The sequence below is a fragment of the Sphaeramia orbicularis genome, chromosome 20, assembly GCF_902148855.1.
Source record: "Sphaeramia orbicularis chromosome 20, fSphaOr1.1, whole genome shotgun sequence".
NCBI lineage: Eukaryota > Metazoa > Chordata > Actinopteri > Kurtiformes > Apogonidae > Sphaeramia > Sphaeramia orbicularis.
Window position 1 is genome coordinate 36,303,255 of NC_043976.1, and position 27,327 is coordinate 36,330,581.

Here is a 27,327-nt window from a genome sequence, read left to right on the forward strand (position 1 = left end):
GTCTCAGGGATTCTTTGTGTGTTTGTACGAACCCTCTTACTTAGTGGATATACTTTTAGCTTTGGCTGCATCAACACTTTTGCATGTTTTGGTCCATTAACTACAAACTACACCGCAATTTTTGAGGGTATTTTTAAGGTAAAAAGAGGGAGCATTTCCAAAACTGTCCTTATGATATATCAACTTCATGCAATAAAAACTACTTTAGAGCAGCCGGTCAATACTACACATCCAAGACTAAGTACTAATCCTGGATGTGCATTTATCTTTTGTTATTATGGCTTTGATTTAATTTTTTTTTTTAATACAGGATGCTCTCTGCTAGGTGACTTAACATAACTTTATAATTAATATAAATCAGTTACTGGAGGCAGTAATGGAAAAGGCAGGTAAGTTATCACCAATAATCAGACGTCTCCCTTGAATAAGCCCAGTAGAAGGTATAGGTCATCTATTGTGTACACAGTTAAAAAATTAACTTTTTTTTTTCTTTTTTACAGCAAATTCTTTGTTTCTCCCACAAAAGCCAGGTGTGCACAACACATAAAACAAAAATGAAATTGTGTCTCTAAACATAATTTGTCTCATTGTCACTAAATCCAAAAAGTGCTGTGAAACAACTACAAAATGTATTCTTTAAAATCAATTCATCTATCCATAAACTGGATTCAAAGTATTATTTCTGATTGTCACAACACAAACACTAGAACCTGAGCCTTATTAATGACCGCTTCATCGAGCAGAAGAAGGGCTTTAAATGTTGACATCCTGGGAATCATCAAATTTAGAGATTGTCTTTTTATAATGCTGGTGAATGTGTATGACAACAATGACACAATGTACTATAATGCATACATGTCTGTGTGTGCGTGTGTGACTTTCCGCAGTTGTGTTTGCGTATGTTTAGCGCTGTTACGGCATGTAAATGTAGGGGCTGGATTTGTGGTGCCCAGTGCTCATGACACATGGCATAACGTTCCTCGGAACCATCATGGACTGATTTATATCATGACCACTTTCAGACCACGGCGGGGAGTCCATGGGCTCCCGCTTGATTGAATGAATCAGGCCGTGACCTTTGAACTCATACACATCATGTTTGTTGTAGTCCGGGTGCATATAGGCTTTGTGAGGGTCCTGTGTGGCGACTGGGTAGACGTGCGAGTCCATGAGGTTGACAGATTGGTTGCTGCATAGAGAGTCTGAGTGAGACAGTCTCTGAGGACTAAACTGGCTGTTGCTGTTGCTCATGTCTTTGTCACACTTCGACATACGTCCAGTGGCGTTTGCGCTGTTGTTGACTGCATAGTTCTGATAGTTGCCGTTGTTGTACGGCGGGCTGATGCCTGCCTTGCCTCGCTGACAGGGCGAGTACTGCGGATCGTAAAAATCTGCCTCCGATTTGAGCTGGAGGCTGGAGCTGTGGTCGTATATTCCATTACTGTAGCGGCGGTCGAAGGCCTCCGGGTCACGGCAAGACCAGGGTCGACCGTAGGCATCGCAGCCATTCTCAGAGTCCGAGTCGTGCTCTACTTTGATGGGCGGCATCTCGGGCATCAGGTGGCCGTCGTAGCACTCGCCGTAGCCGTTCTCACTCTTCACCAAATCCACGCAGTAGGCATCAGGGTCTGAGGGGATTTGCAGGTTTCCATAGAGCTTGGAGACAAACACCTCGCCTCCTCTGCCGCCGTGGCAGCTCGGGGAAAGGCGGTACGGCTTCCCATAATGCCCAGCCTTGTTCAAGCGGTTAGGGGGGACGTAGCCGACACCCTGACCCGCTCCTCTGAGGGGTCCTGATCCGGCTCGCATGGGCCAGCCACTCAGACCTGGACTCAGACCTTTATGAGGAGCCATGGAGGACTTGCAGTAATTGAGTGGCTCCTCCTGGTTGTAGTAACCTTCAGGCCGGTACTTGAGGTTGTCCTTGGAGAGTGGGGTCCATGGAGTGTGGTGGCCTCGCTGGTTCCCCCCAGGAGTAGGACAGGACAGGAGGAGAGGGTCTGAAACGTCCCCCATTCCTCCACTGAAGGAGTGTCTCCGGAGGTGATCCCCTCGCTCGCTGTAAGGGAGGGGGATGAAGGGGAGCGTGGGATCAGAGAAACAGGAAAATGAGATCATTAGTCGCAAAAACAAACCAATCAGCTCAGATTATATAAAGTTGCGGTGGTCTTTGACATTTAGACGGATGTGGTACGAACAGGCCTCTCAGATGACTGTGTGGTGAATGTCCGCAAAATGTATTTTTGTGTATCTTTTTTTACCATTTGATGAATGATTCAATGCACAAATATCTAGGTTTGGTTCACTATAGTTCATCAGAGTCTTTCCAAAAGTGACTCATCTTTTCCGGGATTTGTCTCATCTGAAAATTGAGAACAGAGTCTGACCTTACCCGACTCCGTTATGACCAACACTTTAGGTTACAGGTCCTACACTGCACTCTATCCTCATTCACTCTGTAGTAGATAGGGGTTAACATTTCAGTTTGTCATTGTTTTGATTAACTGATTGATTTATCCTTAAACTTACTGCACTGCACATTATGGATGGCATCATCAATGAGTTAAGAGAGTGATTATAACATATAGAATTAGCATCAATAGAACATAGGTTACTCACTAACACACAATGGTTTAATTTTCAACTGGAATGAATGAAGTTGCTTTATTTACTTCAGGAACAAATGTCTCTCAATGTTAGGAATGTGAGGAATTTTAAGTTTTTAATTAACATAGTAGGTGGCGTCTATCCCTGGTCTCTAATGTCGGACATATTTCATGGTCTCTGAAGATCATTTCAGAAAAATATCTGTCCGAGGAATGCGTAAAAAAGTGCAGATTCTGCAATTTCTTGTGCTGAGACAATCAGATTTTACATCTGAAATGAGCAGGAGTACAAATATTAATAACCTTTTAAAATCTGCAGTTTTTATAGAATCCTAACCTTGACCCTAAAATGGGGTTCGGGTTAAGTTGAGAAGAAGTATAAAGCCAAAATACCATATTAGATTTTGTTTTAAAGCAAACATCTTCTAGTTTCTCTAGCATGCAGTTGAAAAACAACCAACCTTACATCATTCAAGTGTAACCCTAAACCTACACCTGAAATGGGCAGCCGGTGACCTGGTGGACATTAGGAGGTTAAATGAGAGCTAAATTACAGCTTTACTCATGACTACATTAAATTTACTAGCTTAAGTGAAGATATAAAATTGGATGTTGCACAGATGAGGGTGTATAACATCATGTCTTATAGTTAAACATCATAAATATATGCATTTCCAAGCATTTACAGCCGTATTTTATTGTAAGATGTACCTTATATTAGATCATTTGTACTTCTGCTTAACTCTCAGAGCATTGCTTTGGACTCTCATATATTTATTCTGTCTATAGTTTTGTGTAAGTTGGTATCAGTAGAACCTGAAATTTCATCTACTCATTAAGTTGACGTTTCCAGTTTGCTGAAGAATGGATCATTTGGCTGAAATTTCTAAAAGGAAAAAAATGGTGTTTTTACTGTTAACTAGTTTTTAGTGTAAAAAGCTGATGTTTTCAGCTTCCAAATAGTTTTATGTACACATTTAACCTTTGCTGAGCAAGTTAAATCCATTTCTCATTGTATTATCAGTTTTTTTTTTCATCGTATTTATTTAGACTTTAACTGACAGTGTAGAATTTATATATACTCAATTGAAGAAATGCAAAGAATGAAGTAAGTCTGTTTTTAACAAGACAAAAATTCCAATTTACCTGACTTTACAAAGCATATAGATATGATCGGAGCTTCAGTAGGTATTTTAAAGCAATAGATATGTTCAGTCTTGGTCTATGAGGGTTAATTAAGGTATAGAAATCAGTGTACAAATGAGAAGTAATGAACAGTAGAGGGGGCAGTGGGACCTGTCAGTCTCCTAGTTATGTTAATGATGCACAAACCATGAGCCATGTTATTTATTGTGTTTGCTCTAATTGGGCACAGGTAGGTAGGTGTAGCCTTTGGATGACCACCAGATCACCAGCGACCTCCCTAAGCATGATCACAGAAACCCCCCCCCCCCAAAAAAAAGTCATCAAGTCAAACATATTACTTGTGCCAATATAGATAGATATGCTACATATCACGAGAAGGCTTAAATTCCCCATATTTTTGCTATTTGGGTACTTTTAAGGAACTCAAGAGCAAAACAAGAACAATTAATCATAAAGTTAAGATGTATTGAGGATTACTGATGTTCCTTTAGTCCAAGTGTAGTCAATAATGGTTTATTTAAGGACAATTTTCTCATGTCCAGGTCTGCAGCATCGTCATATTAAAGGTAGCTTATAGTTTAGTTATAAATTAATTCATTTCTAGGTTTCGAAGTAGCAAAGAAAGCTGTAAATCGATGCCATTTCAACAATTTTTAGTAATTTTGTATTGCAACTCTGGATTTTGGAGGGTTTTTAATTAAGCCTCATGGGTAACAGTGACTTAAAGAAAACCAGTCTTGTGATCATTTTAACCCTTTACCTTTTAATGTGTTATATGTTTATCATGCTGCTCTGTTTGTATGTTAATTGTGTGTTTCGTTACTAGGAATGCAAATTAACACATTAGCTATAATCCAGCATATTTACATCTGATGTTGTCTCAATACAGATGTCCATTAATATGCACTGTCCCTACCAAATTAACTAATGAATAAATAAACACATAAATAGAAGGGCTTATTTGTGTTAATGTAACTTTCTCGGGTGAAAAGCTGGTGAAAAATTCATAAATGAATAAGCAGCAAAATAAATGGACGTCACTGTATTTTTTTAGTCCAATATTGGTTTGGAGTGGTCACTAAACTTTTTTTTTTTTTTCCCCACCAACAACACTGGAGTTTGACCTATTTAGAACCTTGACCTTTACTTCTAGCAGCCCCCAAAAGGCAAATCAGTTTTGTTTCTAGAGGAGGCGATAAAATCCCTCATCTTTCAGATTTCCTCAAATTGGACCAGTGGTGTCTCAGACCCTGGCTTTGCGTTGACAGGGGTGACCTTTAACCAAAGTGCGGCCATTAAACCAATCAGTGGATCCTCACAGGAGAAGATGAACATGTGTCTTACCCATGTTCCATAGCAGACAGAACCCCTCCACTTCCTCCCTTGCTCTTCCCCCTCATTAGCATGTTCTTCATCTTCATGTCTGTGATGGAGGGCAGCAGGAGGGGCACGCCGATGCAGAACAGAGCCAGCTGGGGGGGCAGCAGGGCTCCGGAGGCTGACTTCTTCTTCTGGCCGTGGAGGAACTTCAGCCGACCTTGGAACTGCATCGTCTGGGGAGGACAAAATTACTGCCATAATGAATGTCAAATCAGAAAAACCTATAAGTCGATAATCAAATTTAAGATTAACACAGGTGATCTGAGTGATTTAAGACGACAAAAAAATGTGAGTTACTACTCACTTATCTCACTTATGAACAACCACAGAGAATTTGTTTCTATATTATATTTTCTGGTTAATTATGTTTTTTTTATCCTCATGCTATACATAAAAGGCACAGCAAGATATAATATTTTAAGGCAATGGCTACTGCCACAGTACTCTGGTATGAAATATCTGTTTGTCTATTGCCACAGAGCCAATCAAATGTTAGCATTTGTACTAGAGCCAATCACAGATACTGTTACATGAACTCATTAGCCTCTTGTTGCCACAGTACTGTGGTGATATATGGTGTATACTTCAGTGCATTCTTTTGTGCATTTTGCTACCACAGTACTGTGGCAACTGATGAAAGAAACGACAAATTCATGATAGTATATAGTATCGAATAGGAATTATTGTTCTAAATACTCTATATGTTGTTTAATAGTGTTCTTTGCTCTGTGCAGTCAGTGAGGCTGGAGAAGGTGGGCGGAGCTACATGTTAGATGAGGCAGTGTGTCGTGTGACTTCTCAGTTCTGTCAGTTCAGTGTATTGAGTGCTGTGGTCCGAATTCTGCACTCTGACTTCTGCACTTTGTCCCAGTGGCTGATTTATATTAATGTCGGATTTACCTTCCAGTGCCGCTTAAGATACAAATAAATCTATTTTATGTCTCCACAGGAGCTAGTTTTTAAAAATATACGTCCTGAAATGTCACAATCTCTATATTTTTACAAAAAAAAATTTCTTGATATTGTAATCTTTTGCATCATTGTGGTCTTGTGTATTTCATGCACAGTTTGAGTCTCATGTTGTTTCTTTCATGTAATTAACATTTTGTTGCGTCATCCAAGTTCATTTCAGTTTTTACATCAGTTTGTAACTTTAAATTGTTTTTATCTTGTTTTCTTCTTTTATGCTTGCCCTTATTCACACTGTTTTCATCTCGTTACATGTTTTTTGTTTTCATGTTGTTGCATCTTCTACACTGTTTGCATCTTTTGTCATTTTCATCCTTTGTCTTACTTTGTACTTTTATATCATCACATTACTTTGGTGATGTCAACATATATAAACTCTTCTTCTATTCTCATTTAGATAATGATTACATGTCATATTCCTGTTATGCAATTTACTCAACCCAATAAAAATGGCTCCGATTCCCATTTCGGATCGTGACCCTGTGTTCTGGAAAACCAGATTTATAGTGGTGATAGTTTTGTGCCTAAACCATTGCTTCCAGTAGCACATTTATTGATGCAGTTCATTAAAAATGAGTCATTACTGTATAGGGTGTTGAAAACGCATTTAGATTTAAGACAAGACTTACTGGCATATTAATCAGATTTTATTTCGGACTCAATGTTTTTAGCTGAAAAAGGATCGTGCATGACATTACAATTTATGTGTTTTTCCCGTAATTACGATGACTGATGAAGAAAGCATCTCAACAACATTCGCTCACAACTTGGCCACTACAGCTCCCAGTATATGTCAGAAAACTGCCATCTAGAATTTCGGTTGTGCAGCCAGCGTCAGTGGACTTGGTGACAGTGAACTCCGCCGACCCTGATGAAACCGTCCAAACCCACATTCTTGTTGCTCTGTCATCAGACCTCTGGCTTTTCCACTGCTGTTCTCCAAACCACTCTAGTCACAGCCACGAGGGATGAACCACGCTCCTATTCTGCTGCTGCATCCAGCCACCCAATTACATTATAATACTTTGCAATATAACTATAAATAATTGTACGCACTGCAATTAAAAATGAAGTTATGCTGCACGGATGGGGTCATATAACTTTTTATAAACTTGAGTCGTCTCCCAGAAAGCGGCCACCATTTACTCAGAGCACAATTTTCATATTCTGCACTTTTTAAATGAGCTAAAAATGCAAAAATGGGTAATTTCTGCTTCTAGTTGTCTTGTAATGAAAGCAATAAAGTGGCAAAGAATTATAGGAGTTAGAGCAAGGCAATAATGATGGAAAAATGTTGTCGTGTGAGTCAATATCGATAATTATCAGGATAAATGTGATATCATTTCTTTAAAGTTATAGTTCAGGGGTGTCAAACTCATTTTAGCTCAAGGGCCACATATGGTCCAATATGATCTCAAGTCAAATAGTGGAAAACTGGAGAAAAAAAACTAAATTTAAGTATAAACTACATTATGAAAATGTTTACATCTACAAAGTTGCCTTTAAAATGAGAATAATGTGAACAACCTGACATGTCTTAAGAACAATAAGTGTAATTTTAACAATATTATGCCTCAGTTTATCAGTTATAGCTTTGCATTACAACTTACAAAGCACAAAACAACATAGTAACGGGCAAAATATTGTCAAAATTGCACTTAGTTCTCTTAAGACATGTCAGGTTGTTCATATTTGTTTAGATTATTATGAAAGGATGGTTTGTAAATGTAAATATTTTCATTTAATTTTACTTTTTTACACTAAAACAAAGAGAAAAATTTGGGGTTGTCACTATTTATAGGTTACTATGATGTAGCCCTTGAACTAAAATGTTTTTGACACTTTTGATTATTAATATCAGAGTCATTTTTGCATTTCGCAACTTCATCCCATGGGCCAGATTGGACCCTTTGGCAGGCCGGTTTTGGCCCACGGGCCGTATGTTTGTTGCCTGTGCTGTAGTTTAGCTAAATAGACTTTTCTGGCACAACTTCACCTATTTCCAAGGTGCACAGAGAAGGAGAAAAACTACCTGCAGGTCAAGAACTCCTGCAGCAGAGTTTTATTTCACTCTAAATATAGACCAGGGTCACTAGGATGACCACAAGCTGAAACACGTTGGTCTATATTTAGAGTGAAATAATTTCTCCTTTATGACAAGTGGTGCTGGAGTGCTTGACCCATTTCAAAACCAGATGGTTATATGTAGTTTTTCTTTGATTACTTTGTTGAAAGTGATGTCGTACAGTAGATGAAACAGGACCCAAGATGATGTAAAAGACACAAAAAAAGAAAATGTGACTGATGCAATAAGAAGAAAACAATGTAAAAAATGCAACAATATGAAAACAATGTAAAAGACATAAGGGGAATGCTACAGAAGGTCAAAGCTGAATAAAGCAGATGGTTATTAGTAGCCAAAAAGCCAAAAAGATGCAAATTACAGGTGAAAAAAGATGAAAATAGAGGTGTATAGGACAAGAATTCACTGATCACCTTGTATTTCATGATTTAGTGCTTATTTTTGTTCATTTTCTTGAGTCATTCACATCATTAAACCAAAATAATGAAAATAAGTCCAATCTGAGCCCTCATGTAACAGTGAAAGTGACTTAAAAGCTCATTATTTGTGCTTTTAAACTCTTCTATGATAAATAAAACAGTAAAACATGGAACATTTTGTAAGTGTTTCAAGTGAGAATGTAAAAGAAATAGTCTCAAAGACAAAAGGAAAAACACTCTAATGACATTTAATGTGATATAAAAGTATATTGCAATAATGATGATTGTTTTATCTCCCAGCCTTAATAACAATCACCCCTATTGACAAAAATCTATCTGCACTGACTCCAGAATCATGTATCCATCAGGTATTTGAGTTTTATTCTTCTCTGAATTTGTGAATATTGTCAAACATATAATGTAATGTAGTCACGCAACTCAACAAAACATATAACCTTCACCTGTAGATACTTAAATGTTATATATTACAGCTTTAAGTCGGGAAGTTTGGTTAAACCCACTCACCAGGAATCCAGAGGTGCTGTCCAAGAGGCATCTGACTCTGGCGATAAAACATCTGTTGAGGAAGCAGGAAAGCTCTGGAGGAATTCCCCCCGCCTCTGGAGAATGGAACAGACTGCTCACCACAAAGTCTTCACCTGAAAACCAACAAGCAAAAAATACTCCGTTATTATAGCGACGTATATGATGAACCCACAGAGGGCGTCAATGTCAGAAAGAAGAGAGAAAGAAGAAAAAGTGGTTTCATGAAACTGATCAACTGTTATGGGATCATTTGTCAGCCCTAAATAAGATAATGTTGGTGTTTTATTAAACTATCAGAGTTTTAAATATTGTGAAAATTTTACTGAAAATACAGCCATTTTAATGCCCTTTTTTTTGGGTTAAAAAACAGTTTCCCAACTCTATTACCTCAAGTATGATTTTGACCAAAAATTACATTGTTTTGTTGTTTGTTTCCAAGTAACTGTAGCCAGTGGCATTTATTTTGTCATTTAATCCTTAAAGACCTTATTTTTGTGGTGACAAAAGCATCTACTCATCTAAACTGTTCAATAGCTTCTGAATCAATAATCTTATCAATACATGTAAATAACTGAGGTAAAATGTAGTTTGTCATCTTTTCATGGTCATCAGATATGACCCATTTGGACGTTCAATGGCTCTGTAGTTACCGTGGAAACACCGTCATCTTCTACAACATTGATTCACCAGTAAAACCCATGGAGTTGGATCAATGACAGTGGTTGTAGACATTTGTTTTTATGGTCAACTAATGATAAATTTAGCTGAAAAAGTCACTTTTTCTTCAGCTTTCTCTGTATTGATAGAGCTTTGATGAACATCAACATGATCCATGCATTACATTTAGGAAAATACATTATTTTCACTGAAGAAATGCAAAATAAAGAGGGTAATATTATAATAAATCATACTACATTTAGAAACAAATTGGAAGTCCCAAAAAGTGGTTAAAATGTAACTGAATTACAAATCACTAGCTACTATCTTACATATGTAATTAAAAATATAACTTTTTTACCTGAAGTAATGCAGTTTACTATGTTTAATTTCTATCTAGACCATAGAATAAAGCTTTTAAAGCTTTTTTCTAATTTCATTACACACTATTTTATTCCAACCCATAAAGTTGGAATAAAATATTTTACTTCTTCTCATGAAATGATTGTGACAATGTGACTTATTCTTGATAGATAAAGCATAATTGGAACTCAATATGTAATCATTGAACCTGGCCAAAGGTGATTACTAATGTGTATAAATAGGAATGAAAAGGAAGGTGTTTGAAAACACATTTATTACAACTTTATGGGTGTATTAATATTGTTGGCCGTCTGTCTTGGTGTTGTATTCTACACAATCTTGTTCCTGAATATACTTTAAGATGCAACCATTGACAAGTGTAAAGCGCATTTTTTTGTTACAGGTCACAGTTATATTTGATGTGTAATCGAATTATGTAACCGTTATTCGAAACTGCACTGGTTCCATGGTGAGATACCAACCTGTCCCAGTGGCGAGTTGGTTGTCCTGGTGTCCCTGTGTCCCCTGGTGCTGTGGTGGACACATGGCCCAGTGGAGCTGACGTTTGAACTCCTGACGGTCGTCTATGTGGATGTAGTCGAACACATTCTGGTGCATCACATCAGTCTGCAGGGAAAATCAGGACAGAGAGGATTAGTTTGAGGAGGAAAGTATCTAAATATAAAAAAGAAAGTATAAAATAATAACATAATAAAAGAAAAATAATGACAACTCCAAACTTTTCTCTGTTTTAGACCTTTCTGTAAAAGAAAAACATTTGGACTTGTCATTATTTATACGTTGAAGATAAGATGGTTTATTTGCCATTTGTACACATTCAGGTACATAGGAATTATTATGCAGAGGTCTCTCAGAGTACAAGTATAAAAGATACAATCAGAATAAAAGCAGTACAAAAACAAAAGACAATAACAGTGACTTGCAATTGGGCACTTTTGCAGGCCAGTTTTGGTCCACGGGCCATATGTTTGACACCCTCGGTCTACAGTAACTTTTCTGAGCTGTTGCTACTGTTAGGGGTGAGTAGGGGGCTCCTATTCCTGCTGCTCAGAAACACTCTGTCTGCCCCAGGATTCCCAGGGAGCATGTTAATCCCATCGTCACACACAAGAACCATGCTGCCCTGTACATAGGAAGCCAATGAAAGTCACACAAAGACACATACATGGCTGCACATACACCCATGCAAAAGCATTTAGCCAGTGCAGTAACAGCGTAGGGGCAGCTGCAGGGCCAGCGAGGGCAGCTGTGTTTGGCAAACATCGCGTGACACCAGCTCCTGAACAGCAGTCCAGCCTCCCCATCTACACACACAGTGAGTCAGGGTCCAGCCCACTCTCGTCATGCCTCTTTTTCTCTCTCTCTCTTTTCCAGCAATAGCTTTGCTCTCTGTCATTCCATGACAGATTCCTCACTAAAATGTTCAACCTTCTCCTCTTCCCTCTCTCCCGCCTCCCTCTACTTTCTCCATAATTTCCAGAATGGTGGCACGCAAGGGTTTTTGATCGGCTGCCTCTGAAAACACAATCTGTTCCCACCGTCTTCGCCGAGCCCTTCGTCCTGTGGTTTGGTTCCCTACTGGCAGTCGAGCAGACAGACGGATCCAGTGACTATTGTTTATGTTTCTCGTAAAAAACAGAAAGAGGAAAAGACGGGGAAAAAAATAAGTGATATTTTCGCTGACCTTCAAAGTGGAACTGCCCCAGTAACAAATGGGATGAAAGGCCAGTGGAGGTTTTCTACTCTTCTCCAGGGCTTTCTTGTGGTGCTACTTAGTACTTAGAGCATTCTGTGGTATATTAAGGAAAAGCCTTATTCTGAATACAATTGTGGGCTCAGAATTATGTGACATGTTGTCAAGGCCTAAAAGGCAAAAGCATGTGGTGTGAAAAACAATCACAATCACAAAAAATTAACAAGTGTGAACGGGTTTTGTTGACAGTCTCTAAAGTCTAAAATTATCTGTGAATACTCAAATAGAGTTTTAAATGCATGTGCACAGATTAATAGGGGTTTTTCACTTTTTGTGATCACCTTATAAAACAAAACCCTGTGTTTCACAGATGCAGATGCTTTTATCTCCTAGACTGTTGCAAGGCGTGTTTTCACAAAAATGTTTTTTAGCATGCTTGAGGTGGTTTTTGGCCTTTTTTTCCTCACAGAGCAGCTGAATAGAAATGTAGAAAGAAAGTCTGATGTCACCAAGATGTAACAGACTGAACAGCTGTTTGCTGCGTTTTCCCACATATTTAATAAAGTGTGAAGTCACGTCTGATAGAACAGGTTATGTGGACCAATGAAGAGACAGAGAAAATGATTTCTGTCTCTTCTATGAAAAACGGCACTCCATCACTGGTTGCAAGTCTTGGATTCATTTGTACTGATTCCTTTTATCTGTTTTTCTTTGTTCTGTTTTGTCTTTGTTTTTATCTGTTGGGGCCACTTGCCAGGTCATCATTGTAAATGAGAAGCTGTTCTCAATTGATTTTACCTGGTAAAATAAAGTACTACTACTAATAATAATCTTAGATAGAAATAGTTTATGAATATTAACATAATTAGTTTTTTTCCTTTTTGTGACCACCTTCGCTTCACATTCTCTAGATATTTTACAGAAATGCACCTACTGTCTTCTCTTCTTGAGCTGTTCTTTATAAAAATATTGATATGAAATCTTTGCTAACATTACATCAAAGAGCAGAATAAGTATAAGAATAAGAAAAATGGCTTATTTATGCTATTTATGCAGATACAGACTACGCTTTCATTTCATCTGTATTTATGGATGTCCACTGGGAATTGCAGGGTGCAACACAGACAATAGTTGAGAGAACAAATTCTCACCTCAACAAATAAAAACAAAGATCACAGCCATTTAGAACACTGATATAAGCACAGCCCTCTCTTTTGCCACGTTTGTTGTCATAATATTTGTGACCATTGGTTGTCCTGTTGTGGTCATACCGCTTAACATTCATAACCAATGTTAATAATGTTTGCAAGCGTGTGGTCAGTTACAATTACAATAGCACATTACTTTATACTACATTGACCCTAACCTTAGGTGCACTTTGACCCCTCGCCTTTCTGTGATGGCTTGTCTCCCACCATTATAAACAGGTATTAAATAGGTTCATTCTCCTATCAGTGCTTCTGAACATGGTGCTGATGAAGATCTGGAGACACTGCTCCTAATGTGTGCTAAATGCTAATGCTAATCGCTAGTACTAATGTTAATGCTAGGTACTGCGCGTGCATTAGGATGGACAAAATGCAGAGACTGAATTAAACTACGGGAATAATAATGGAAATCAACCTCACTGCTCCTAATGTGTGCTATGTGCTACTATTAATCACTAATGCTAATGCTAGGTACTGTGTGTGTGTGTATGTGTGTTTATGTGGATGGGTAAAATGCAGCTCAAATTTACCTCCAGGAACAATAAAGGAAATCAACATCACTGGCCCTATGCTAATGCTAATTGCTATGTGCTAATGCTAATGCTAGCACTAATGCTAATGCTAGGTACTGTGTGGATTCCATGACAAATGCCCACAAGACAACTGCCCACAACCTTATTGAAAAAAGAGACAAATGCCCACAATTTGTAGTATGGCATTATTCCAATGGGGGAACTATATGAAGCATGCAAATATTGCAGATATTTTAAGTGCATATATACTGCAGATATCTACATATGTAATCAGTATTCAGTTGTTAAGCAACAATAGTCCAAATAGTTATGTCATTGTAACATTATTGATGCAGGATCTGAATTAAGCCTTTATTAGATAATAAGCCCTGCGATGAACTGGCGAAATGTCCAGGGTGTACCCCGCATACAGCAGTGATTATAGAAATCAAGGTGTGGACAACACAACCCTTTATGTGATGGAGGTAAAAGGCAGTGAGCCTTAATTGAGTACAAACACCGACTCCAAGCCCAAACAGTGCACAAGGTGTGATATACAGTGCATGCTGTATGACTATCACTCTGCAAAGTTAATAACCTAATTAAGAAACATCAATCAACTACAAAGGAATTTTAACACTAAATAGTGCATGACTGTTAGTAGGTAAATTAATCTACTTATTAGTAAATAAACTATTTCAACTACTCAAAGCTGAGTCTTTGTAGACAGAAAAACTGTAGTATGTATACATTGTTACTTTAATCTTAATTAATCCATACTAATAAAACACTAAACAAGTTTTTCAAATGTGATTTGTGATTGATCTCAGTATTTACATAATTCTTAGAGGTTTCTTAAAAAAATGTCTGAAAAACAAAATCCTACAAACAATTTTCTCTTTGATTTATTATCTATCTATTCATTCATTCATTCATTCATTCATTATGTGAACCTGCTTTATCGTCACTAGGGTCATGGGGGTCGCTTGGAGCCTATCCCAGCTACCTACGGGTGAAGGCGGGGTACACCCTGGACATTTCACCAGTTCATCGCAGGGCTTATTATCTAATAAAGGCTTAATTCAGATCCTGCATCAATAATGTTACAATGACATAACTATTTGGACTATTGTTGCTTAACAACTGGATACTGATTACATATGTAGATATCTGCAGTACATATGTACTTAAAATATCTGCAGTATTTGCATGCTTCATATAGTTCCCCCATTGGAATAATGCCATACTACAAATTGTGGGCATTTGTCTCTTTTTTCAATAAGGTTGTGGGCAATTGTCTTGTGGGCATTTGTTTTGTGGGCATTTGTCTGCGCACCACTGTGTGCGTTAGGATGGGTAAAATGCAAAGACTAATACAGGAATAATGAAGGAAATAAACCTTTAGAATCCTTTAACCAATATTAATGTATTCCTTTCTGTTCATAATTGAAGTATGAATGAACCTCAAGAATAAAATGCATTTGGACCTATGCTCTACCATTTCACCATTGTTCAATAGTATTAGTAATTTTTGTGTAATCCTGACAGACAATCAGGAATAATCTAGCCTATAGCATCTTCGGTGGTGTAATAATACTAATAAATGTAAATTTTATGTAGTGTACCAAACAGTATAAAGATACTCATTCATACACATATTGTTCAATTTACAGTTTTAATTTCCTTTTTCTGTTTCTGTATTCATGTGCATATTTGTGTACTGTAGCACAATATTCCCACCTCGGTTTGTACGTTGATTTTGTGGCGCTGGATTATTACCTGTCTGCTTGTAAACCAAGTGGGAGTATTGTAGCAGAAGTATTTCTATCCCAAAGTGTCATTCTGTTGTGTGTGTCAGTGGGCATGTGGGGGCAAAGGAGTGGTTTACAGTGAAAAGCACTTTCTTCATGGTTTTGAAGGAGGAGGGTGATTGCAGTATCACAGGACAGGCTCGCCTATGTTGATATCATCCATAATTAATGACTGGCTGAGTAAAGCCACCAGAGAGGAAGGAAGTGAAGCCGTTGGCGACTTATCAGTGCCCCCCACACCCACATGCTCACACAGACGCCCACTGAGTGTATCTCAGGGTGAAACTGAGGTCTTCACCTTCCTGTGGCCTCTTAGCGGGCTCACTCTGCTCTCCACATAGAGCCACCAGGCAGCAGGGAGGCAGACTGAAAAGGAGACGTTTTAATCTGGCTCATTAGCCCCGGGTTGAAACGAAAGAAAGAGGGAAAGAAGTCAAGGGAAGGATGTACTGAGAGGATGAGGACAAAAGAGAAACAGTGGAAGAAACGGGAGAAATTTGACGCTTCTTTAACTTTACTTGTAATAATAAGTGCACTTAAGTGAACATCCTCAAATCTAAACTGATTTAACTGCAAATCTAAAGGAAATAAAGAATACTGAAATTACAGTGGCTGTCAAAATTATTAAAATACTCAAAATTATTAAAATACCCATAAAACTACCCATTTTTTCTCCTTGGCTTTTGAAACCATGTGAGATGTTTGAAGGTACTATCTTTATTCTATTGTTTTTATTTGGTAGTGGTTTATTGTTCTTATTTATCTTTTTATTTATTTATTTATTTTGTTGTTTTTAATTGTATGGCTTTTTAATATATCTTTTATTTTATTCTTTTATTTGGGTTTTATTTATTCCCCTGTATAGCACTTTTTCTTTTTTGTACAATTTCTACGTCTTTAAATCTATTCTGTATTTTATTCTTCTATTTTGGTTTTAATTATTCTTCTGTACAGCACTTTGGTTCACTGCAGTTGTTTTAAAGTGCTTTATAAATAAAGTTGGATTGGACTGGATAAAATGAATGAAATATCTACACAGTCATCCTTATGCTCTATAAAAACCATGAAATAGAGCCTTCATAAGGAGATTTAGGTCATTTTACCCAAAACAAGCCAGGCCTACTTCACTGTCAATATCACGCTATATCATATTTTTTAACAGAAGAATCCAAATCCCTTGTGCATTGTCAGGTGTGACCATGCTTCAAAGGATGCTGATGGTGAGTGTTACGACACAGCTGTGTGATTCTGGTAAATATATAAGGTCTATTCTGCCCATTAAGGAAGTATTAAAGTTAAAAGTGGACAAAATTTTGGTGACAATTTAACATATTTTGGCCTGAACTTGAAGTTTCAGGACGTTTTGACTTTTATTATATTATGAACAGTCAGATTAATTGAACATTATGTTACAACTGCATTATAACGCTTTATTTTTAATGTGTGAACACTACTGAGAAGTGTGGTAGGAATCTTTGATCTTTGTGGAAGTCTGATATTTTTAGTGGTTAAGGTAATAAATGTAATTGTTAGAGTTTTAAGATTTAAGTCATGTAGTTTTCTCACTTAACTTACTTGACAAAGCTGAACCCCCAATAAAATGTTGACAAATTAAGTAATTCTTGTGTCTATCAGTCAACAATACTGATATCATGGTGGTATAATCTGGCACAGGGGATATACGTAAATTGGCCTGTGCCACTTTAACCTTGGGGTGAAGTGTATACTTTGGTTGTTACACCCAGACTGCAAATGAAAAATAGCCACTGGAATAACTCTGGTGCATTTACAACAATGTGAATTAATGTACAATTTCCCTGAGAAAAAAACCCAAAACAAAACAAAACAAAACAAAAAAAAACAATAAAATAAATAAAATAAAAACAGTCGGACTCACTTCATCTGATAATTGTTGTGCTCAGAGCGACCATCTGTGTTTCGTGAACATTATAAAAAAAATGTTTAGGAGGCAAAAAAAAGGTCAGTATGTTCAGATCTGTCAGGTGATCTAATAAATTTGGCCACCACTGTAAATACTGTAAATACCCAGTCTCAATCAAGAAGACAGTGATGAATGTTGTTACTGAAATGAGAACTTTCAGATTTAGAAGCAAGAACAGCCTCCACATAATGCATAACCTCCAAGATTGTAAGATGTCTAAAACCTAAACAAGAGGTTGAACCCACCTGATGGAATCCCAGATAATCCACAATGGTCGAGGAGGCGTAAAACACCATCCCGTCGCTGCTCACCACCAGGGCGAAGCCTGTCAGAGACTGCACAGAGACACAGAAGGGAAAAAAAAACGGTGGTTCAGTTGGCAAATAAACTCAAGCACCCATACATTATTGACAAACACAAACAACTTTCCAAAGCTAACTTTACATGAGTCACATTTAGTATGACGGGAACGAGGTTGACTGCGTTTAATCGGGACCCAACTGAGGTTAGAGTCGTTACTGTACAAATAATTTCTCAAAACTAGAGTCAAAACACTGTCAGATTTTGACTCTAACCAGACTTTTACAGCATTATGTTCAATTTTTATCTTTCCACCATCCTCAGAAAAGCAAATAAGAGTAAAAATGGAACAAACAATCGACTAGTACAACATTGGAGGAGGAATGAAAAACAGATGGTAACAGAGCTGGATAAATAAAGCTGCAAAATATACTTTAAAAATATTTTCGAGGGGGAAGTTTAGATTCATTTTTAAAGCAAACTTTTAAAGCAGACGCCATACAGCCCATGTTTCTCCACCATTAAAAAAAAAAAAAAAAAAAAAAAAAAATCAAGATGTAATGTCTGAGCTATGTATTTCATAAGTTTTTTGCCTTTTGATAATTAAGTCTGTTTGACGGGTAACATGTTTTGACTTGTGATAGCAAACACTCTGATTAAAAGCAGAGAAATTCCAGACACAAACACTTCCACACACACAAGGGGCGATAATGTACTTCTGGGCTGACGCTGCTTAGAGACAAGTGTTGATTAAAAAGATTTTTGTAAATAAAAAACATGTTTCGATCCAATGAGGAAAGATGGACAGATGGGAGAGAAAAGCATGAGAGGCAGGAGACGTGGAAGTGGGGTGTATGTGCGATAGCGTGACAACTACAAGGCTACTTGACTTGCGTGACTGCTGCTGCCAGAGTCTGTCACCTCTGTTTTAGTGCGAGACTGTGCAGGTCTTCCCTGGTGTGTGTGTGTTTGTGTGTGTGTGTGTGTGTGTGTTTCTACAAATAGCCTCCAAATTTACAAGTCATACTCACTTTTCTCCCGTCTCTGCTCTTTCACTTTCTCTTAACGGTGATATGATTGCTTAAGTGAGTGGACATGCTCAGTCGTAACCACATAATACATTCTGATCCCTATAAATAGAGCAATTCAGAGTCTGTAAAGTAAAAGGTGCTCGGGTCAGCCGATGACAAAGCATCGCTCTGACATAATTGAAGTATGTCTGAAAATAACACGAGAAAAAAAAAAATGGGAGGATGACTCAAGCGGGGAGGCAGATGTTGTTTGACAAGTGTAACTGCAGAGGTTCATGACATCCACAGGGAGGGTGACCCTGATGGTATAATCTCCAGGAAGCACTTACAGCAGGGGTGTCAAACATATGGCCCACGGGCCAAAACTGGTCCAACATAGGGTCCAATCCAATCCAATGTTAAAAGGAAGTTTTTCCTCACCACTGTCACCAGTTACAAGTGTTTGCTCCTGGAGGATTCTGTTGGGTGTCTGTAAATTGGCTTAGAGCAGGGGTGTCAAACCCATTTTAGTTCAGTTCCACATTCCGCTAAATTTGATCTGAAGCGGGCCGAACCAGTAAAATTCTAACATAATAATATATAAATAATGTCAACTCCGAACTTGTCTCTATGTTTTAGAGCAAAAAAAGTAAATTAACATTATGAAAGGGTTTACTTCTACAAACTATCCTTCAAAAGATGTGAATAACATGAACAAACTGAAAAAATAAGTGTAATTTTAACAATACTCTGTCTCAGTTTATCATTTACACATGTACATTAGAACTTACAGATCACAGTGGATCTACAAATACACAAAACATTTAATAACGGCAGAATATTGTTAAAATTGTACTTACTTCTCTAAAGACATTTCAGGTTGTTCATATTTGCTCAGGTTATTCACATTCTTTGCAAAATTATACTTTGTTTTTGTGTAAATACATGAAAATATTTACATTTACAAAGAGAAAAATTTGGAGTTATCATCATTTATATGTTATTATGATAGTATTTTACTGGTCCTGTCCACTTGAGATTGAATTGGTCTGAATGTGGAACCTGAACTAAAAGGATTGTTCATATGTTAGTGTAATTTTTGCATGTCACAAATTCATCTCAAGGGCCAGACTGGACCCTTTGGAGGGCTGGATTTGGCCCCCGGGCCACATGTTTGACACCTGTGGCTTAGAGTCTGGTTTCGACCAACTCGATATGTACATTTTCATGAGATAACTTTTGTTTATGATTGGGCGCTACATAAATAAAATTTGATTGATTGACTGATTGATTGATTGAATCCGGCCCATGGGATGAATTTGTGAAATGTACAAACTACACTTGGATATCAACAGTCACAGGTGTCGAAATCCTTTTAGTTCAGGGGCTACATTCAATCCAATTCAATCTCAAGTAGGTCAAACCAGTAAAATAATATCATAATAACCATTAAATAATGACAATTCCGAATTTTTTGCTTTGTTTTAGTGTAAAAAAGTAGAATTACACGAAAATGTTTACATTACCAAACTGAAAAAAGTACCTGAACAGATATGAACAACCTGACATGTCTTAAGAGAAGTAATAAAGTAAATATTCTGCCTGTTACCAAATGTTTTGTGTATTTGTAGATCCACTGTGATCTGTAAGTTGTAATGCACATGTGTAAATGATAAACTGAGGCATAATATTGTTAAAATTGCACTTATTTATCTTAAGAAATTTCAGGTTGTTCATGGTTTGAGTTATTCACATTTTTCTAAAGGATAGTTTGTAATGTAATTGTAATTTTTTCACTCTAAAACATAGAGAAAAGTTTGGAGTTGACATTATTTATAGGTTATTAGGTTCTTATTTTACGGGTCTGACCCACTTGAGATCATATTGGACTGAATATGACCCCAGAACAAAAATGAGTTTGACATCTTTGACTTAGAGGGAATGATACTCCTAAAACTGCCCACTATGAGGACAGCGATAGACCTGCTTTTTAACCATTTAAATGTGTGGCATCAGATTCCACGAGAGGACACATGAAGAATGGATGGTGGACCTGTTCACACCTGACTGAAATACCTCCTGAGTGATCCGATAGTCAACACACTCACACTGGGACCGCAATCATAAATCAAGCAATAATAGGCTCATTGAGATAAAATTTGGTTCATATTGATCGTCGGTGGAGTTTTGTGGTGAAAAATAGTTTCTTTGACCAATATTCTGCCACTATCAGGTCGATGTAGCTCAAACTGAATTCATATTGATCGTCTAACAATCATTGTGGATAGACTTATATATCGCAGAGGATTGGGGGGATTTCGGGGATATACTCTTGCTGTTGGCCCCCGACAGCATAAGCCTCATTATCCAATGGAAGAATCTTAACTATTGGCTTAGTTAAATCCAGGTGGGCACTACTTATCACCTCCTCCATCAGGAAATATCTGCAGTTGCACAATCTGCTTGAAAATTCAACCATCACAACAGCGTATGGAAAAGTTGTCATATTGATATTGATGATGCATTGCTTCCTTTATTCATAGCTTCAGTGACTCAAGACAGAAAAATACACCTTTACAGCAGTGAAATAAATTTGCAGGAGAACTTTTCAATTCCCCTGTGTCAATGTGGAAATTGGTATGTTTTAGGTGATGCAGGAGCAGTTTTATTTGTAGACAGTGGGGGAATCAGATCCAGTCACAAGTGATCAACCAAGATGTATTTTAACCCATAAGGACCCAGTGTGACATTTGTGGCAGCTCCAAAATGAATTTTTCTTTATGTTCAACCACCCTTAAGTAGTTTATTACCATTGATTGTAATATTATGTTCTGTATTTTGTGTTGTTTTTTTTTTTTCAGTGAAACTCTGGTATTTTCCAACTTTTAATTTACTAATCATGTAGATATTCATAAAAGCTCAGAGTAAAGTTGGGGATTATTATATCAATATTGGAGGAAACTGAGGAAAAAGTGACTTTTTCAGCAAAATCTATCATTATCTGAACATAAACCCAGTGTTTCCATCCACTGTCATTGATCCAACTCTATGGGTTTTACTGGTGAAACAATTTTGTAGAAGACGACTGTGTTTCCATGGTAATCACAGAGTCTCTGAACGTCCAAATGGGTCATATCTGATGACCATGAAAAGATGACAAACTGTATTTAACACCAATTATTTACATGAATTAGTGAAACAACAGGGATTAAACAGTTTTTATCAGTAGATAATTTTGGTAGACGGTGGATGTTTGGGTCTTTATGGGTTAATGGTATATTGTTAATTCTATGATCCCAGCAGAAAAAGTAACAGCAGCACTATTATTGTAAATCACATGTAAAGTCCAAAAATCCAATTTGACTGTTGCTTTGAAATGGAGGAGATTGACCATGAGAAACACCACTTCTACTTTGGAAAATCTGCCAGGATACTGCTGATTATATTACACTACAGTATGTTGTATTATAAAACACACACAGTTCAGCAGAGCAGCCTGCTGTCATCCTCTGCTTTCCAATAATAATAATGTAATAATCCCTATCCTGCCTCTTCAATGCCCCTACAGTTCATGTGTGTTGCATCCTGCATGTGCGTAGCTTTAATTTCTAAATAAAAGCACGGCAAATACAGGATGCACGAGGCCGCCATCATGTACACAAGAATGTACAAGTAAAAGCAAGTGTATTTTCAGCCTTCTGTATAAAAAAACTCACACTTATGCATGCAACCTAAGACCATGTTTTCTAATAACCAAACTCTGGCTAATGATGATGTTGCTTGTTACAATAAAAGCTGTAATTTTGGTATTAAAAATAACAATGATCAATTTAATAAATGGGATGTTTTTGGCTTCATAAAATGTGTGTTTTACATGTAAAACATTGAGCTGAGGGGATTTATAACTAAGATTTTTTGTCATTTTGTAGCCAAAACAACTAATTGATTAGCGACTAATTAAAATAATCCATACATGCAGCTGTGTTTTGGACTATTTCAACAATAAAAGCCTTCAGAACGATAGAGCTGTGTGAGATAAACATAGCTTAGTAGAGTTTCCAATAAAAGGTTTTGAAAGAACAGTATTAGTCACTTGGGATTGTACAAACATCTGGTTACAGCATGTTCTGCCAAATATAACATATTTATGTCCAAAAGGTCGGCTTTAAGCGTATGGAAATGTCTGTTTTTTAGACCAAGAATTAGATTATCTGGCATATTTGAGGTATCAAAACCAGGTGACTCCGTATGGATGAGCTGCTCAGGCTGTGTAGCTTTTTAATGTGAAACGCAGTCCAAAGCTATGATACTGTTAGTACAGTTGATCGAATTCACCCATAAAATGCATGAGAACGTTTACAATAAGGAGCTTATCTTTACCAAGCATGTGAAATATAAAACGTTTGCATAAAAAGCTCCGTCCATGACTTGGAGAGAGTAGACCGGTGTGGGATGCAGCCTCTGTTGGTCTTAAAAAGGCCATAAAAGGCCAGCATTTACATGTTGAGTTCATTTAGGTTTATTTAGCCTGTTTGCCTTTCTCTATTCACTGTCTCACTCATTGAAATGCAGCAGTATGTTTCTACAGCCCGTTTTCTTTTTAAAGGTTTTCAACATTTTTATTCCTCTGTCACAAATCGGTCTTAAATAGGCTGACTAGTGGAAAAAGAAAAATATTATATTGTGTATTTTGATGACTTTAATTACCTTTCCAATAATGAATGTGTGACAAATACACACAGTGTATTTGTTTTTCACATGTCCACAAACATTAACTGTCATTTATGTCAGAAAAAAAGCCTATTAATAAGTTGCTTCATACAAAAACTTTCAAGAACAGCTAAAAATATTATTGAAGTATAATAATAATAATTACTTTTTTTTTTTTTTTTTTGACAGACTAACTGAGCATATGTAAACGGTCCTCTGAGAGCCTTCATAATGTAAAAGGAGGAAAAGAAAGTTTTATATTGAGGTGATTTAGGTGGAGACTGAGGTGAGTAAATATAAAAAATCAAATCCATGTAGAAATAAAGATATTTATATAAAAAGTGGAAGTAGAGTTTCAACTTCTTTACTACAAAAAACTACAAGTTCTGAAATATACTCAAAGGAAAAAATTTAAAGAGTATATCTGTGTGAAGCCTCCAAACCTTACATTATTCATTATTAGTTCTTCATTTAATGTCTTTCTTGTCTGTTTTGTCTTGTTACACCTGTATACACCATGGTATTTCCATCACAAAAAACAATACTAAATATGTAATGAAATGAGACAAAAAAAGACATAAAAGAAAAAACTGTGTAAAAGACATAACGATTCCAAGACAAGATAGTAAAAAGACTAAACTAGGCAAAAATGATGCAAAATAATGCAGCAACATTTCAGAGCTTTACTTGAATATTTTTACACAAGTATCTGTACTTCCACTTGTCTCATCCATATTGACTGAAATTTGGTTGATGTTGTGGAGACACACTCTGATAAAAAAAAAAAAAAAAAAAAAAAAAAAGTAATAGACAATCTTCAAAAAATGCATTAAAAACACAGTAAAGGGCTTGTTATGAAAATGCGAGGAGGAGAAAGTTAGGATATTTGGCTAAAATTATAATAAAAAGTCATCAAAAAGTAGTTATAGATACCTGAAAAATCTACCAAAGTACTTAATTCACTTTTATTTCTGAATATACTAAGGGGATCTAAGTAAATAACATAAATTATAGCAATAATAAAAGTTAATCCAGGTTAAACAGAAAGTATTTAACCCTGTCATTCAGTGTTTTAAGTAAAGGTAAAATCATATGTATATAAAAAGTTAATTTTAAATTTACTTTTTCTAGCACCTGTTGAATTTGCTTTAAAATAACAGTAAAAAAAAAATATATATATATAGTTTTTACGTCAAACTTCAAGAGTATTTTTTTTGTTTTTATATAGAAAGTTGTATTTTACATCTTCCAAATAACTTCTGTCCATATTCAAACTGTCCTGAGTCATTTATTGACTTGGAAGAAGACCATAAAAGTGTAAATATGTCCAAAAAGAAATTTATAAAGTCTAGAATCTACACCTTAACTGACCTTTTAAGGCGTATTGACAGAATTAGTGGTCTAAAAGTTATTTAAGTTTTTAGAACAACAGATATATTAGGTCTTTGAGAGCTGAAACACACAGTGTGTCAGGTGAATCAATGAAAATAAAAAGAGCTGGAAGTAAAATGTAGTCAAATTTGTCGCTGCGAATAATTCTAAGTTGCAGGTGCAGTGATTACAACGTCTTTTTTTTTAGTTTCGGCTTCATTATTTCGGTGAGTATGATAAAGAAAGCATGTGAAGTAGTAAAGAGCAAGTACTGAGAATGATGAAATAATAATCATAAAAAAAAAAGAAAGAACAGAGAAGAAAGAAATACTGTATTAATATTGGCCGGGCTGCACTGCACGCTGCTTTTGTATGTTTTTCTCCATTCCCATTTCCCTTAGTTCCTTGCATACTGAAGCCTTTAGGTAATGGAAACAGGCACCTGCTGCTGGCTCGCTCTGCCACATATCTGCAACAACGACGCCCCTGGCTCCCATAACCGCCCCTGGGAGACTAAAAGCTTTGACTTACAAATCTTAAGAGGCGCTTTGCACGCAGAGCCCAAAAATAAAATATATGTTCACTGGATTTGGAAGCAGGGGAGGGGAAGAAGAGGAAGAGGAGGAGGAGTGGGGCAGTGGGACGGTGGGACAGCTTTGTCTCATTGTTTCGACAGCGTTTCTTTGGTTTTTCCTGCTGCCGAGATGAAAGCGGCAAGGCTGAGGTCATGACAAACACGGGGACCTTCTGCCATCAGGAACACACTCACATCCTCCACAAACAGACAGGAAAATACCAGATTGACGTTCATTTAGGGATCAGTTTTAATGCTCGACACCAGCGAGTTGTTTGTAGAATATTCCACTGCATTTATCAGACATGTTTAGCTACTTTTAGGGTTTTACAGAATAGTTCATAAAATAATAACACTGGTCAACAACAAATTTATTGTTTAAGTTTTTTGAGCTGATTTAGGATCATTTTGGTGTGCTGAATCCAAAAATCACATTAATTTTGCTCAATCAGGTCAACTTTCTGAACTATGCTACATATTGGCTTTTTAACATTTTTGCTTACATTTATGGGCATTTTCACATCATATGATACAAAATTCTTTCATATTTCTTGCAATAAATGAGTTCTGAAGATTTTACTTTTGCCAATTTATGATTAAGGTTTTTTTTAATATTACAGGTGAATGAAATGGCTTCGACCAGAAGATCTTGCAAAAATAAGCCTGACGTATTCTGCTACATCTGCGGTGAATACACCATTGTACCTAACAGGAATCCTGTTAGAAAATGATTCTTTTTTTCTCTTAAAACCTATTTTGGGTAAGAACTATAAAAAAAATCAACTGATAAAGTCACAAAAATGTAATCAATTTTGTGAGAAGATCAAACTTTTCAAAATCAAATTAGCAAAAAAAACCTGACCTGATTGAGAAAAACAGATGTCATTTTTGGATTTAGCGGTGCAAAATGGTCCTAATTCAGTTGAAAAAACCTAGACAACTTGCAAAAAACATTTTTTTTGTAACCCAGTGTTATTATTAAAGATGATCACATACTTTACTGTGTTGTGTTTTCCAGATATCTAAATTTTTTACTTTTACTCTCTATAAGAAACTCTCTGCCTAACACAGTTATACAGTTGTAGAGAAAATTATTAGACCACCCTTGTTTTCTTCAATTACTTGTTCATTTTAATGCCTGGTCCAACTAAAGGTACATTTGTTTGGACAAATATAATGATAACACCAAAAATAGCTCATAGTAGTTTAATTTCAGAGCTGATATATATCCATTTTCCATGGTTTTCTTGATAATAACCAAAATCACTTCAGTTCTTACATCATTGTACTGCCAAAAACAGTGCTTTTAGACATTCCGTGTTTTCCTTTCTGTCTGTTTTAGTCACATGATACACAGGAGTTAGTACTAGATTGCATAACCATTGTTTCTGATGACTTTTGATGGTCTAATAATTTTTTCTACGACTGCATTGTCACCATGATGTTAAGTACACTGTTGCTCATAAAGCTGGAATAACATCTTCTAACGAAATGATTGTGACAATATGATTTATTATTATAGATAAAATGTAACTGGGACTCCGTATGTAATGACTGCACCTGGTCAAAAGCGATTACCAACGTGTATAAATAGAACTAAAAAGAGGAATGTGTCTGAAAACAAAATTATTCCAACTTTATGGGTAAAAGTACATATATAACATATCTATTCTGGATGCTAAATTGTCCCCACACTGCTGTGTATATAATACATTTATATAAAATACACATAAATGTATATTATATATTGGTTTGTGGATCTTTTAATAATAATAAATAATAATACATCGGTTTTATATAGCGCTTTTCTAAGTACTCAAAGACGCTTTTAAATCATTTAACATTGGAAAAAATTAGATATTCTATAAGAGGATGTGCCCATAAGTTTTTCAGTACCTGGCAACCTGTTCTGATTCACATAAAAGAGGTAAATCCCTCATTTATTCCAAGTAGTCTTATTAATACGAGTCTGTGACTAATATCTGTGTTCCTTATTTTTATTTATT

At 36.5% G+C, this 27,327-nt stretch overlaps 1 protein-coding gene across 2 annotated transcripts in view; it reads right to left on the reverse strand.

The window, feature by feature from the left end:
* Nucleotides 1-286: 286 nt before the first annotated feature.
* The window catches only part of ahrra (aryl-hydrocarbon receptor repressor a), a 96,605-nt gene continuing 69,564 nt past the window's right edge, over nucleotides 287-27,327 (reverse strand). For both annotated transcript variants that reach the window (XM_030122937.1, XM_030122936.1), the window contains exons 5-9: nucleotides 17,602-17,691; nucleotides 10,652-10,796; nucleotides 9,129-9,262; nucleotides 5,097-5,305; nucleotides 287-2,059 (exon numbers count right to left, since the gene is read on the reverse strand). In XM_030122937.1, coding sequence (XP_029978797.1) covers nucleotides 913-2,059; nucleotides 5,097-5,305; nucleotides 9,129-9,262; nucleotides 10,652-10,796; nucleotides 17,602-17,691 — 1,725 coding nt within the window. In that variant the 3' untranslated portion in view covers nucleotides 287-912. The remainder of the gene's footprint in view (nucleotides 2,060-5,096; nucleotides 5,306-9,128; nucleotides 9,263-10,651; nucleotides 10,797-17,601; nucleotides 17,692-27,327) is intronic.